Source organism: Aulonocara sp. 'chitande type north' Nkhata Bay, linkage group LG7 (genome assembly GCF_057382095.1).
Source record: "Aulonocara sp. 'chitande type north' Nkhata Bay isolate Kocher_YH1m ecotype deep benthic linkage group LG7, A_spYH_male_GT1.1, whole genome shotgun sequence".
NCBI lineage: Eukaryota > Metazoa > Chordata > Actinopteri > Cichliformes > Cichlidae > Aulonocara > Aulonocara sp. 'chitande type north' Nkhata Bay.
In genome coordinates this window covers 68724154-68740383 of record NC_141350.1, presented here as the reverse complement: position 1 = coordinate 68740383, position 16230 = coordinate 68724154, and the positions used below count along the sequence as shown (strand labels likewise).

The 16230-nt window shown below is 40.9% G+C and overlaps 1 protein-coding gene across 1 annotated transcript; it reads right to left on the bottom strand.

Moving 5' to 3' along the window:
• Nucleotides 1-422: 422 nt before the first annotated feature.
• On the bottom strand, nucleotides 423-2390 carry LOC147326837 (uncharacterized). The gene is made up of 4 exons (XM_086302695.1): nucleotides 1731-2390; nucleotides 1378-1431; nucleotides 933-1280; nucleotides 423-822 (listed from the first exon to the last, which is right to left on the bottom strand). The coding sequence occupies exons 1-4, from the start codon at nucleotides 1744-1746 to the stop codon at nucleotides 680-682; spliced, it is 561 nt and encodes a 186-aa protein (XP_086158821.1). The 5' UTR covers nucleotides 1747-2390; the 3' UTR covers nucleotides 423-679.
• Nucleotides 2391-16230: the final 13840 nt, after the last annotated feature.

Below are 16230 nucleotides of genomic sequence, written 5' to 3'. Positions count from 1 at the left end.
CGCAGAGACAATGTCTGCGGGAGAGCTGAGTGATTGATGAGGATTAGAGTCATTGAAAGTGGTTGACAGCTGTATCGGGGGGCTGCGGCTGAGCGGTTCGTTGGGACACGCATTTTCTGGGGAAAAGACTAGCGAATGCTGGCTTTGAGAATCAATGAAACGATTTTGATTTAGCCTGTTTATTTGACTCAATAACTCTGGCGGTATTTGAACCTCATTTTGTATTTGGGCCAAAGCTTCTAAAGCTCTATTAATTGCTAAAAACGGATCAGAAGAGGAGATGTTTTGTGTCAGACTCATTTGTGAATGAACCGCGTCTGACTCTGTTTGGATCTCATCATGATCCAATCCCAAACTCAAAGAAATATTTTGAAAGGCACTTTCATTGGGTGCTAATCGGGCAAGAGCTAAATTAAGCAATTCTAAAGGATCATTATTATTGATCACCTCAGGTTGCTCACTGTTTTGTGAATATGTAATCTGAGAATGGTGTATATTTTCATTTAACCTAGCTAACGCTGTTTCTAAAGCAAGAAACGGGTCTGTAATATCTTGTTCCTGGTTATCCATTTATTTTATTATTATTGTTTAACAGGAATATATTAAAAGAACAAAAAACCACAAAAGAGAGTATGTTTGAAAAGCAAACTGAAAAAAAAAAAAATCAAAAACAAAGTTTTTATAAGATGAGCTGAACTAATTCAGCGAACAGAGAGACCGCGCGAAGAGCGATTGAAGCCAGCTGCCTTCGGGTGCGTGTTCGCGTTGTCCTCGTTGTCCTTGCGATCCTGCGGGTCCTGCTACTCCTCCTTCTGAAACGCCCTGAGAATTTGAGGGTAAGATACAAACAGTTAGTAAAGTTAAATAGAAAAGGGTTAGTTTTTATTTTAAAAAAGAAATGAGAAAAAAAGCGAGAACCTAGAGAGACTGACCGTGATTGGGTCTCAAAGGCAGGCGCGGTGCATTTCGTGTGTCTGATGGCGGAGAATAAGAAGCGTTTCTGGGGCTCCGATCGGCCGGAGCATCGGGAGTGAGCTCGGAGAGCAAATCTTGCCTGTCCCCGGCGGACAGGCGCAAGTTTTTCCCAGAGGGTTGCGGGAGAGAACAAGCTCCGACGGGAATGGAACTGGGGCCAGATGAAGCAGGGCGATCTAGCGTAGAGAGCAAATGCTGTCTGTCCCGTGTGGAGAGACGAATATTCTTTCCTGTGGATCGCACAAGCACTGGTGGTGAAGAATTCGGGGAACTCGTACCAATAAAGGTGTCCAAGTCAGAGATATCTAGAAAGTTTGATAAAAATGAAAAAAGAGGGTAAATGTTTTGTTTTTCTTGTACAATTAGCTGTTAAGAAGGGGAACAAGAATGAACCAAACCTACCAATTCGATCGAGAGACTCAAAAAAAGAGGAGTTGAGCAGGTTTATCTCAGAGTCTGAAAAGAAATAACATCGAGTATTTACAAACGGGGAAAAAACAGTAAAAATATAAACATTATATGAACAAGAGTGAGAAAAAATGAGGTACCTGATGAGGCCATGATCGCTGCTATAGTTTAACTTACAAACGCACTTTTTAGCTCTGAGTGTTAGAGGGGAGTTTATATATGTTTTAAAAAGTGTATTCCAAGTGTTACAGAGCCTATTTGCATGGCTTTTTTGAAGATGAAAGGATTGACAGAATGGTAAAAAGGAAAATGCGAAAATGTAGTTAGAGAGGAAGATTAACACTTACCGAGTGATATGCACATAGGGCACGCGAAGGTAGTTGTTGATCCCTGGTTTCATGGCTGTTGAGCTCGCAAGCAGTCTGAGCGGCGCCAGTTGTTGATACCTCTGAAGTCAGATGTCTTCTGGGGGTTCGAAGATAGTCTTAACATCAGCGGGAGATCGTAAAATCAGACCTGGAGCGGATTGGCTAACCGGGGTGCGAAGGGAGCGGTGCAAGGGTTATGTGATTGGCAGCGGGGCGCAGTGAGGCGGAGTTGGTCTAAGGGGGGAATTTTCAAACGAGGTAAGCAGCGCATTAGGGAGCAGAGCGGGGAGCGAACAAGCAGGAAAAAATTGTGCTCTGCAAGAAGTTGTGGATCGGAGATTAAGAGCGAGGTAGAACTTAGAGTGTGGGTTGAATTTTAGAGCTTGCTAGTAAGAGGGAAGTTTTTGAAGGAAAAAAGAATAAGGATTTTCCCTGTTATCGAATATAAGGTTTTTGGGAATAGAGGGGTAGCTAACAAGTTATTCTAGGGGTTTTGGAGAAATCGCGGAGAAATTTTTAAAAGGAGTTTTGGCTTTGTTTGGCTGAGCATGAAGGGAGCCGCGGGGCGCTGAATTTGAGAAAAAAGACTAAGGATTTTTTCAGGATTTTCCCTGTTATCGAATATAAGGTTTTGGGAATAGAGGGGGTACCCTAACAAGTTATTGCAGGGTTTTGGAGAAATCGCGGAGGGTTTTTTAAGGAGTTTTCCCTGCTTATGTATCTAAGGAGGGTTAGGGGATCGCGAGTTTTTTCTGAGTATGAGTTTTATTCTAAATCTACAAATGCATATAAATCTAAATAAAGTTTTCCCCCAAGGCATGCAGCATGTGTTTGTGGCCATACTGAACGTTACAAAAGCACAAGTTTAACTAAACAATTTTAATATGGTTTAATACATTTTTAAACACATGAGCACGGAGCCCGAGAGAGCACGGTCCGGAGACACGGGCGCGCCCCCGCGCGCCCAGACACACAGCCTCAGGCGCGCGCACACACACACACACACACACACACACACACACACACACACACACACACACTGACCCGCCACCAGATGGCGTTTTTTGAGCATAAAAAAAAATAAAAATAAAAATTTAATTGCTTAAAGAAATAAAAGAATGCTATTTTGATATATAAGAAACTTTCTAAATAATCAATTATATTTTTATGAATATCATATTTTTATGAATATCATATTTTTATTACTTAATTACTTCCTACTTCCGGAGCTCATGAATAATTAATGAGCTCCGGAAGTAACCTGTCACTTTTTTTGACGAAAGGGGTATAATATCACTCTCTGTAGCATACTGTCTGAAATATTCGACGGCTGCAATAATTCTTCAAGTGTTATTTTTTTCTTTGGTATTCTAATTTCACCGAAGTTTACTAAACTCAACAAACTTAGTATTACGTACCGGGACATTTATTCTCTCCTCATTTTCTTTCGCCGAAAATTTTTTCTGACAAACCATCCTACTTTGGCAAAACGTCCTACCGTAAGTAGTTTATGCACATTTCTGCTGTCACAGAGTAATTCCAGGCCAATTTAAGTAGGTATGACGGTTTGCACCTAACTTTGCCCATCAGAGTATACTTGTAGCTCATATTCATACAGCCAGGATGGTTTACCCGTTAAAGTATGCTTGTAGGTAACATTCACAAAGGTAGCATGGTTTGGCACTTAATTTTACCTGTCAGAGTATGTGTCTAGCTGTTATTAACAAAGGTAGGATGATTTGCCACTGAATCTTAGCTGTTAAAGTATGCTTCTAGCTCAGATTAACAAAAGTAGGACGATTTGCCACTAAATTTTAGCCGTTTAAGTATGCTTGTAGGTGACATTCACAAAGGTAGGATGGTTTGGCACTGAATTTCGTGTTGTGCGCATGCGCAGAAACAACGGGTAGGATGGTTTGCCAGGTAGGATGGATTCCCAGAACACCGTCTTTCGTGCTTGGCTCTCCTACCTTTCCTAAGGTGATGCTCATAGTGCAGAAGCCGATGCTGCATTCACTTACACTCGGATATCTGAGCTTCACTGTGAAAACATGATCGTACATTTGATTGAATTTTATTGTTTTAGCTTCGGGGTGGCACCTGGGGTGGCCAGTCTGGTTGGGGCTGTGGCCCGTGCCCCCCCGCTGGACATGCCACTGAACTTCACACAATGATGTTAAATCAGTCAGTCTTGTCAGCTTTAACCAGTCAGTCAGTTCCCCATTGTTTTTTAAATTCTCACACACCAGAAACTCACAATCAGCTCACTCATTTAGGCCACAGACACGTTTTATTCAGTTTTCCTTCTTTCCCTTCATCATAAAACACGTGACATGTTGTCATGCACTTCACAAAACAAGTTTGTTCTTATGTGTTCAGTATTGTGTATCTGGGTGCAGGGTTCACTCGCACATCAAAACAGGAAACTCAGTGTTTTAGAGTCTCCAACACATCCCATTCACTTGTGCTAAAATTCAGTCACCTTTCCTTAATCTAATTATGATCAGCTAATTTGCATATCAGCTACCATCCCACCAAGTTGACAGGACAACAGAAATGCATGTTCAAAATGTTATCACAAAAATAGAATTTCCCTCATACAGTAAATTACTTGTGCTGCATCAGACAGAAAGCATCTCCCAATTTACTATATTAACAACTAAATTTATTGTCTGATCACTGGTTGTTCAAACCAGAATCTTTTTCCCCACAAAAGTTAAACTGTTGTCCTGCAGCCTACAGAGTTAATTTGTCAGCATTGGATAAATTCAGCATTTGGTAACAAGCTGATTTTCATTGCATGTGTGTGTGTTATTAGGCAGGTTTAATCGATGTCTGAGGAGCTGCATCTCCAGCAGAACATGTTGTTAAAGCTGCCTTTCCTACACACTTGTTTGCTATTATTTGATCTTTTTTTTTTTTTAAACTAATTTGCTATTAGTCCAATGGTCTTTGCATCACTTTTCATCACACTAAGTGACTTGGACAAGATGACAAGCAGAATCTCATGCTTAAGATGCCGTCTGGTCTTCATGAGTATCATTGTATGTGTATATGCATGTAGGGTTAGCATGGTTAATGCATTTTCTGTATGTTTTTGTGTTCCTCTGTCATCAAATTTTCATTATTCTCATCACTGCTTAAAACAACACACATCTCTCTGTTTTTTTAAACTGTCCTTTTCTCCAAAACAGAAAGTAGCGTTACAGTTGTTTCAGACTGAGAAACACCAAACACTCTTCATGTTATCATTCATACTTCATCCACACAAATATTTTATTTCTTTTTGTCCACTGGGCAGGTGACCTGCAGAATCATGTCTGCCCCAGCTGGATACCTTTTCACACACACCGTGATGCCAGACACACTCACTTCTGCTTAGCGCACAATTTCACTTCATTCGTCAACGATCCACACACCACGTACTGCCCAATAAATACTTTGCAGTGTATTTCACCCTTGGACTTCTTTTACGTTTGCGGCAGGAAACGCGACTTACCCCAAAACCCAGGCTACGTGTACACAACAGATCACAGAATTCTAGTTTCTAGGTATGTGTCTGTGTGTATGCGTGTGCATGTGTGTGTGTGTTTGGGCGTGCGTTTGTGTGACCTCCTGCTCACCAAAAGGGTCATAAAGGCAGGACGTTTACTAAACAAGAAAACAGAACCCTCACATAGGCTGTGCCTGTAATAAAAGACTACAGCCTCCCCCACCATTCAACAGGCTGGGGAGGGGGTCACAAACAAAGGAATGTCCTTGACCATATAGTTTGAACCAAGACTTACAAGTTTAAGTACAATGATGGCAACATTTAACATTTGACTCCAACACTTTCACTACCCCTGATCACCTCCTGTGTGCTTTAGTCTGTGTTTTCATTCGTTCCTTATCTGGGCCCTGTTTCAGGAAGCCGGTTTAGAAAACTCAGAGTGAAAAACGATACTCAGGGTTGAGTAACCCCGAACTGTCCAACTCGGAATATTCTGTTTCAGAAAGGCTGATAACAATTAGTTCAGTCAACGCGGAGTTGCTTTAACCCCAAATTAAGCGCGCGCACGAGGATACATAAAGCCCTGATTAGTGGAGCACAGATTAAGCGAGTCACCATGGAGACGGAGGGAAAGAAGGCGCGGTCAATGTATTTTACAGCGCTTGAGGCCGAAATTCTGATGGCAGCATATGCCGATAACATGCAAATTCCGTGGAAAAAAAGTAACACAGCCTCAGCTGCAAAAGAAAGTGAGCATGCATGGCAAAACATAGCCGACAGAGTCAATGCGTGAGTGTTAATTTAAACATTGATCTAGGGATTTCCACCCATTTAACACGTTATTTTATTATATTATTTTATTTTAGCAAGTAAAAATGAAATATAAAAATATAGTCCAAACAGGTAAGGTGTAATTGTATTATGAGCCATAGTGCTTGGTCTGTTTGTCCCATGTAAATCAATTGCAGTTAGAGGCTACATTAATTTCCCCTCTGTAAGCACTTATTGAAATTATCTGAGCACATTACAAGTACATATTTGCTTACTCTGTATGCTCAAATGTGACCCGTTATAGCCAACAGAAAAAAAGCGGAGGCCTGAAAAACAGGTGGGGGTCCTCCACCACCACCACTCACAGAGGCTGAGCAGTTGGCTTCCACATTTGTGATAATGTTGGCAGCATCACATATGATCCACAGTGCAGAGAACACAAATTAGCATCCATTACTATAATGAAATAATTTGTTAGTTTGAAATGCTACAGGGAACTATGTACCTGCACATTAATGCTGTGGAAAGACTTCCTGTTCACATAGTCTCCTTCATTTACTGAAGGAGCAATGATTGGAATGTGAGTGCCATCTGTACAGCCAATCACGCCTGGGAACCCTGAGAATAAATGTAAAATTTAAGTAGTAGTTCAAGTATCACCACATCATGAATTAAGTTTTGTTCATCCTGATACCTGCAATTTTGTGGCATCCCTCTTTGATAAATCTTGTGGGTCTATGACCGGGGAACACCACAGACGAGTACAGGAGACGTTTCAGTGCAACTGTAACATTCCTGACTGCCCGACAGACGGTAGCCTTGGAAACGTGCTCAGCGTCACCAATATTATACAGAAAGCTCCCGTTTGCAAGAAACCGAAGTGCAATACAAATAATATGTAATGAACTGTTGAAATCTCCCAATTCTTTGAATCTTTGGGCTGAAGGAGGGACAATACTCGGTGTATCAATGCTCAATCAACAATCATTTATTTCCATACAATTCAACAGTCAGAGCATTACAACGTCCGGACGGGAGAGATGCTACCAGAGGGTCAGGCACATGTCTCAAAATGGTGACGGGTTGCTCAGCTTTTTATAGTCTCTAGTGGCCCCCAGCTAGTCGTAAAAGCCAAAACATCACATTTTTTCTCTGTTACAGCGCCTAAGTTATGACCTCGGCAGTTGTTTCTCTGCTTTCTGTAAGGTGGGGGTGTGGAATGTGGTCTGTCTATCTCCCCTGTCTTTAGACACAGAGTCTCCTGCTTACAACCTTCTCTTCATGATTCAACAATTAAGCATGTCAAGAAAACAGTGTAACACATTCCCAGCAGATCAAGGATACAGAGTGATGCACATTTATCTAATGAACTAATATGTGAATATGTTCTGTTAACTCAAAAGTATAATGAGAACTACACTACATACAGCTCACACACTCTATATTAAAGGGTATAATGTGATCTACAGCAGTATTCTAATTCACCTACTTTGATTACATATATAAGGTAACATATGATAACAGAATAATTTAATAATTCCCCCTTTTGATCTCTGAAAGAGATCACTTACAACATGCACTCCAGGGTCGCAAGGTCCAGGTTTTCTTGATCCTGAGGCCCTCTGTCCCCCTTTAACGGGTGGACCATATGTGGGATGACCTCTGTGTTCACGCAGTTCAGATGCAAGCAAAGTTAGATTTACAACCATAACAGCAGTTACAGATGACTCTCCCATCACTCCCCAATTCTCCCACAGCTTTATTTTGGTGCTCCAGTTTTCCACTCCCATTTTAATGCCACCTTATACCTTTCAAATGTACTTAGACTAGAACCTCTGTCTAAGGAGCTTTTAACCTTTATTTTTATTGCTGCAGCTACCAGTGTCTTCCAGTTGGGTGATTCTCAGCTTCTTTCTTCGACCTCCGGGGTTAGACCACCCTTTAGTCATTGCACAGTTCTGGGGATTATTCTGCCCCGATTTCAAACAAGGATCTGTGTATTTTGGGGTCACCGGCGTGTCTGGTGTTCCTGGTTTTCGCCAACCCCTTCATGGTTATTGCTGTGTTTGTGGGATCCATCTTCTCCAGGAGCCCAAACGTCATGACACTTGACCCCAGTTGCTGTCTCGGCTGTCCCTACATCTGTCCCTGCTGTGAAGGGTCCTCACATCTCCGTGTCCCCGTCTGGTGTCTGTTCCTTTCTCTGCAAGAGACAGAAAACCAAAACACCTCTCTCCCTAGCCTTGATAATCTAATATTGTTATCCATTGTTCTTCTAATGATTCAAATTTGGTTTAAAATATTATGTTCAGGACCTATTCTAATCATAATCTATGTGTGTGTAAAAGAAATCAAAAATTAGTGAACCCTTTCTAAGTCTAACACATTATAAGCTTAAGTTTTACCATAGCTAAATTATTAAACACAGAAATAACGTCATAAGATGTTCATAAAACCATTGTTTGATGTTCGGACTCAACTCCCCCTTTTTGACACACTCCCATGTGTCAAGTCATTGGAGCTAGACAATTAAAAGAGAAGGTTGGTGACATCATATCTCAGAAAGTATCAGAAATTCTTCTCTCGAGTACCGTTGCTCCAGCCTTGTCATCCCTGAGGATCTTCGATCCCGAAAATGTCCCTTCTCCTCATGTAATAAAGTCTGTCATCCTTCCATGCCCTGGTAACTGGTCCATCCAGAGCTGTAACATTTTGAAATGTACATACAACAAGCCAAACCACACCTTGGTCACACCAACCCTTTTCTGCCCTGAAGATGTCCAACGCCATCTTAGTCTGGACCAGGGTTGTAATAGTTTTGCAATTTTCATCAGTTTTAATCAGTTTTTACCAATTCTTTGCTAGTTTAGTGTAGTTTTTATTTTCTGAAAATCCTTAGTTTCAATTTAGTTTTATTTGTGTTTTGCAAAAATTAAGTGTAACAAAATCCCAGTTCCATCATATCAGTCATGCTCTTCTGGTTATCCTTGGGTGTTGAGACTAATAACTATTAACTCTTGCCGCACCGAGTGGTCCTAATTTTGGTTCAAGTGAATTGATAACCTTTTGAAGGCGATTGTTTCACACCTTTATTTAGATGTCCCAGTCCTGTTGTCTCGGGATACATCACGCTGCCTTATCTGGGGTTAGCTGTTTTCTGGGGATGCGGGTTGAGTGGGTGAGCTCTTCAAGGAGGGGGAGTGTGCTCCCCCTGATGAGCTCTTCTAGGTAAGCTAGGTTAGCCTTCTTGTGTGAGCTTTTCAAGTGCACTTTAAGGTTAGTGGGACTTTTAGTTTTATAAATGTCCCTCATGACCCCCTGATGACCCAGTATTTCATTTTTGCACACTGTAGTACACATTTTAGTTTTTGCTTGTAGCTCGCATACTCTACTTGCCACTCCTCTAAGTCCTGATGTTTCTTAGAGAGGGCAACAGTACCTTTAAAATTATATCACATGTGTGGGGGTGTGGCCTTGCCAATTGTTTTGCCCACCTTTTCAAAATGGCTGGCGTGCCCACAAGCACATTTCATGGAAAAAGAAAGGTAAGCTTGATATTTACATTTAAAATGTTTTGTTAAACTCAGATTTTTATTTTATTCTTTTTGCAAGTACCCCTCCTCGGTGGCGAGAAACTGTTGGTGTGGTCAAGTGGGTGCTCTGGAAACAAACGCTCAGGACAGAACAGTTATCAGTCATGTACTTCCTACAAATTTTGCATATGTTTTATTCCATATTGATCCTCTGAGTGTAATGGTACATTTTAATTTGAATTTATCCAAACTAAACACAATATTTTCTTTATTTACTTTGCTCTTGTTCTTTTGCAGTACCACATCCTATCAAATGTCCCTGTCGATTATATTCTACATTTAATAACTTACTATTTCAAGTGAGAACCTAAATCATGTGGACCAATGTTTATTATTGCATATCTCTATTCTGAATGTGGCCAGTCATTCATAGGTATTGTTCCATTTTGGCGATTTTCCTCTATAAAATTTAATTGACTTTTTACAGTGGCCTGCTATGGTTAATAATAACATGTTCCAGTCATGAGTGATATCAATAGTTATCTCCACTGTAGCATTTGGCATTCCCAATAATATAACATGATACCTTAATCAAAACACAGCTAATATAGCACAGTTTTCTTGATGCAAACATCAGTAACTCAAAATCAGCAACCACAGTGTTAAGTCTGCAGTTCATACTTATGTGAAGCTAGAGTCTCCTCCTCCAGTCTCTCTTATCCTCCTGCTCCTGAAAAAACAAAACAAAACAAGGCGAAGCATCCACCCTTCTCTTGTCGGCTGGGTGAATTGTTTATGAATTGTTTATTGGCATTTACTAATCCTAAAGTGGGTGCAGTCATTGTCTCAGTATCAAGTCAGTCAAAACTTTTAGTCGTCAGTCCATCACAGTCCAGTCACATGCATACCTCCACACACATTCATACCAGATGTTGCTGATAATGGAGTCTCACGCGCAACCTATTCGAGCCTCCATCACCAGCAAGATGACGTCATCATTTTAAAGGAAAACAATTCCTTGTTGTTTTTTGGGCCGGATTGACTCGGTGCAATCCTTTTAGACTCAGAACTTCTCAGTGTTCCCTATAAGTGAATTTCTCCCAAGCCAATTGCAATCATGGAGAAGCACACTTTGCAACTGTTTACAGTAATAATATTTTATAGCGCTTTAAATCTCAATCTTTCAGGCCTGGTTTAAAGAGCTGATTGTTAAATCATAAACTCACAAAATATCAACATATCACCACCGGTGGATCACACCTCTCAGATTTTCTTATCTCAGTGCACTGTAACAAAACGAAAACAGACATAACCAACAAAATACTACTAAAATAACACAAACTAGGGCCCGTTGCAGACATGTCCAAGCATAAAACTATCCCTCTCTCGCTTACGAGAAAGAACACAAGCCAAAGCTCACTGATAACATCAAACTATAATAAATAATAAACTTTATTTATAAAGCACACTTAAAAACCAAGGGTATGCCAAGGTGCTTAACAAGTAAAATAGAGTATAGGAGGAGGATAATAGAAATAGGACCAAAGCAAGTACTAAATATGCAAGCAGATAACTGTCACTAATACATAGGAAAGCAACAGGTACAGAGCAAACAAGAATTTAAATGAGCATAAAAGTGCATGATATAAAATCATAAAAGAAATATTAACTAGAGGGAAAGGCAAGATTGAATAAGTGGGTTTTTAATCGTGATTTGAACAGTGCAATGGAATCAGATGCGCGGAGGTCGAGAGGAAGGTTATTCCACAGTCCCGGGGCAGCCAGAGCAAACGCACGGTCACCCCGGGACTTCAGTCGAGATCTGGGTTGGGTCAGAAGTAGTTGAGTGGCAGATCTGAGTGTTCTAGCAGGAGTATGTGGTTTGAGAAGTTCACTAAGATAACTTGGCGCTAATTTATTAATAGTTTTGAAAGTAAGGAGTAATATTTTAAATTGAATACGGTACTTTATGGGCAGCCAATGCAGGCTAGCTAGGACAGGGGTAATATGGCAAAATTTCCTGGTACCAGTCAAAAGGCGGGCTGCTGCATTTTGGACTGTTTGCAGTTTAAGAAGAAGAGAAGAGGGAAGACCATAGTACAAGGAGTTACAATAATCCAACCTGGAGGTCACAAAAGCGTGAATAAGCTTCTCCAGGTCCTCATGCGGAATATAATGCCTAGCCTTAGAGATAAGGCGCAGTTGGTGGAAGCTAGATCTCACTACAGCAGACACTTGCTTATCGAGTTTGAGCGAGCTATCCAGCAGTACACCCAAGTTACTGACATAGTCACAAGAAAAACTAGCAAAGGAACCCAGGGCAGCACAGAGTTGGGCACGAGGGATTTTACTGTTGAACACCACAATCTCAGTCTTCTTATCATTTAAAACGAGGGAATTACTCAGGAACCATTCTTTGACCTCCCGCATGCATTCTTGAAAGTAGTGCAGGGACACAGCAAGGTCGTCAGTAAGTTCAAAATAGATCTGTATGTCATCGGCATAACAGTGGAAGGCGATATTGTATTTTTCAAAGATTGCGCCTAGAGGGAGCAAATACAATGAGAAGAGAATAGGGCCTAAAACTGATCCTTGAGGCACACCACAACAGACCGGAGCGGAGGAAGAGGAGAAGGTGCCTAAGTGAACTGATAAGGATCTATCAGCGAGGTATGATTTAAACCAGTCGAGGGCAGTGCCTCTAATACCCACAGTGTGCTCAAGTCTTAGTAATAAAATGTTATGGTCTACCATATCAAAGGCCGAAGAGAGGTCCAGTAAAACTAGGACCATAGAGCGTCCAGTATCAGTGATTACAAGAATATCATTAAGAAACTAGCGCTAAACAAAACCAAACAATCAACCAGAAATTCACAGGAACATTTTGCTTCCTGCCGGGACAATATTGTGTGGGAATGAGAACCTCAGGTGCCGTAACACCTTTTGTTCCTCCTTGAATTAAAACTCAATCACAGAAAATGCCGTACTCCAACCTAAACTTACACTATTAATTCATCATTTTCACTCTGTGCCACTGTTCCTCATCAGGGCTGTGTGAAGCACAGCAAAGAATTCAGTCAAGGCCTTGAGCCATAAACAGACATCACGCACAGACATTGTTTTCATAACCAAACTTTTTTAGACCTTATTCCTAAAATCTACATAAATGCCTTCTAGGTGACATATAACACATTCTAAGTAATCAATGGCTCCTCATAAAAATTATGTATTGGGATGTTTGTGTGCAGCATTTTGCATATCAGCATAAGCAAAGCATTCTTCATTGCATCAGCGTGTATGTGTGTGTGTGTGTGTGTGTGTGTGTTTGGGCGTGCGTTTGTGTGACCTCCTGGGCCCTATTTCAGGAAGCCGGTTTAGAAAACTCAGAGTGAAAAACGATACTCAGGGTTGAGTAACCCCGAACTGTCCAACTCGGAATATTCGGTTTCAGAAAGGCTGATAACAATTAGTTCAATCAACGCGGAGTTGCTTTAACCCCAAGTGAAGCGCGCGGACGAGGATACATAAAGCCCTGATAAGCGGAGCACAGATTAAGCGAGTCACCATGGAGACGGAGGGAAAGAAGGCGCGGTCAATGTATTTTACAGCGCTTGAGGCCGAAATTCTGATGGCAGCATATGCTGATAACATGCAAATTCCGCGGAAAAAAGTAACACAAAAAAGTATCATAAACCAAACCTACGGACGTGTTTCGCTCTCGCGTTGCCAGCGTTCAACTGCACCGTGAAGCCAGCATCTGCTTTTCCTTAAATCAACTTCTATTTCATAGCCGGCAAAAGCCAGGACGTCACTGACACCATAAACAAAATAAACAAACCTCGACTTCAATGTACTGGACTAATGGCCGCGTCTTCAGAATAAATTCTAATGTATTATTGCTACAGAAGCCAGTATTAGACAAAATTAAATGTGGAAGGTAAAGTGGCTGCAACTGGCTCAACGTAGTATCTTATTAGTTTCTCGGTAGAAGCAGTTTATTTAACACACTGGAATTCAGCCTCAACTTATGTTGTTAGTATCTTGCGCCAAAAACCAGACACCGACAAATTTACTGTGAAAATACATGTGACTCAGCGAACAGATTAATTTGGAAAGCCCAATATGCACATTTGGTATTTATAATACAACAGGCTGTGCTTACCTTTCTGTTTTAGGCCGGCCTTCTGTTCACCTCGCCTCACGATCTCACCAAAGGTCAAATCTGCACCTCCTCAGCACACCAAAGATCCGGGTCACACGGCACCAAGTTGTTGAAATCTCCCAATTCTTTGAATCTTTGGGCTGAAGGAGGGACAATACTCGGTGTATAAATGCTCAATCAACAATCATTTATTTCCATACAATTCAACAGTCAGAGCATTACAACGTCCGGACGGGAGAGATGCTACCAGAGGGTCAGGCACATGTCTCAAAATGGTGACGGGTTGCTCAGCTTTTTATAGTCTCTAGTGGCCCCCAGCTAGTCGTAAAAGCCAAAACATCACATTTTTTCTCTGTTACAGCGCCTAAGTTATGACCTCGGCAGTTGTTTCTCTGCTTTCTGTAAGGTGGGGGTGTGGAATGTGGTCTGTCTATCTCCCCTGTCTTTAGACACAGAGTCTCCTGCTTACAACCTTCTCTTCATGATTCAACAATTAAGCATGTCAAGAAAACAGTGTAACACATTCCCAGCAGATCAAGGATACAGAGTGATGCACATTTATCTAATGAACTAATATGTGAATATGTTCTGTTAACTCAAAAGTATAATGAGAACTACACTACATACAGCTCACACACTCTATATTAAAGGGTATAATGTGATCTACAGCAGTATTCTAATTCACCTACTTTGATTACATATATAAGGTAACATATAATAACAGAATAATCTAATAGAACTGAGAGCATGTCCGCGATGTGTCACATGAGCAATATTAGGCCTGAGGATGTTATTCAAATAAATTATAGATTGTGCTGAAAAACGGTAACGTTCACACAGAAAATCATCAGGAAATGATAAAATCAATCAATCAATCAAAATTTATTTATATAGCACATTTTTAAGACCGAAGTACACCAAAGTGCTTTCCATTAAAATCGCAGTACAAATAAAATCACAATAAAATATAAATTACAAATATATAAAATATAAGATAATTACATAATCTAAATACAGAGCCAGATGTAAATTACCCTAATTCGCCTTAAATGCTAGATCAAACAAATACGTTTTTAAACGTGATTTAAAAGACTGAATGGAATCTGACGCGCGAATATGAAGAGGGAGAGTATTCCATAGCCTGGGTGCAGCAACGGCAAAGGCACGGCCTCCTCTGGTCTTCAGCCGAGACCTAGGTTGCACCAAGAGCAGTTGGCCCGATGATCTTAGTGCTCTCTGAGGGCTGTACAGACAGAGGAGATCAGCTAAGTAGTCAGGTGCCATATTGTTCAAAATTTTATAAGTAAACAATAGAATTTTAAAATCAATTCGATATTTGATAGGAAGCCAGTGTAAATTTTTCAGAACAGGGGTGATAGAGTCAAACTTTCTAGTGCCGGTCAAGAGACGTGCTGCGGCATTCTGGACCAGCTGCAGACGCTGCAGAAGAGAAGATTGTAGACCCAAGTAGAGTGAGTTACAATAGTCCAGTCTTGACATAATGAAAGCATGGATGAGTTTCTCCATATCTTTGTGTGGTATGTAGGGTTTAGCCTTAGAGATTAGGCGTAGTTGATGAAAGCTAGTTTTTACCACATTAGAGACCTGTTTGTCAAGTTTGAAGGAACTATCCATGAAAACTCCAAGATTCCTGGCAGTATCAGTAAGGTAGTTAGCAACAGGCCCAAATGTGTCAGTCAATTGTCCCAGAGGCATATTTTGGTCAAAAACAATAATTTCTGTCTTCTTTCCATTTAAAGTAAGATGTAAATGTCCAAACACGCTCTAATCACTCTCTCCCGGCGGAGAGCTCTGCGGAGAATTTGGGCTTCAACATCTACTGGCTCTTCAAGGAAGGAGCACGCCATGTCTGACACTTCCTACAGTCAGGTTTCCGACAAAGGGGTGGAGAAGGTCAGGGTTAGTTGAAGTAAACCTGCTAGGGGGCAGGTTAGCTTCACGGAGTGTGTCGTCATAGTAACTCACTCAGAATTAATCTAAACTCGCTTTGTGAAACCGAAAACCCAGAGTTTTCGTTAACTCAGGATATACTTACTCAGAGTTTGCACTAAACCGGCTTCCTGAAACAGGGCCCAGGTCGTCTGTTGTTTCACACCATGTTTCCAGGTCGCATGTATTCATGTCCAGGTTTGTTCATGTCAGGGTTCTTCATGTTGTGTTTTAGTTCACCCAGTTTAGGTTAAAGTTTAGTTTTGCATCAGTTTGCCTTGCCCCTTTCTTTGTACCCTTCTATCAGCCTTATTGAACTGCTGGAGTGATGATGTCCTATGACATCATCACTCCATAAGCCAATGAGATTATCACATGACAGTTTTGAATGGGGATATTTCTTTTGAACTGTTTTCAATTTAACGTAATATTTAAGTGTTTCTTAGTTTTAGACTAGCTGGTTAGTCTATTTCAACGTTTTAAACCATGTCCCAGGGTTTTTACTTCACCATTGATGGGGTTTTAACAAGCAAATAAAAGACAGAGCTTAACTCTGTAAAGATTAGATGA

Excerpts from the sequence above, each read along its gene's own strand:
- LOC147326837 (XM_086302695.1), bottom strand. Across the intron at positions 1,281-1,377 it reads TGAGTCTCTCGATCGAATTG|ATATCTCTGACTTGGACACC; the intron begins GTAGGTTTGGTT and ends CAAACTTTCTAG. Across the intron at positions 823-932 it reads GCCTTTGAGACCCAATCACG|GGCGTTTCAGAAGGAGGAGT; the intron begins GTCAGTCTCTCT and ends TCAAATTCTCAG.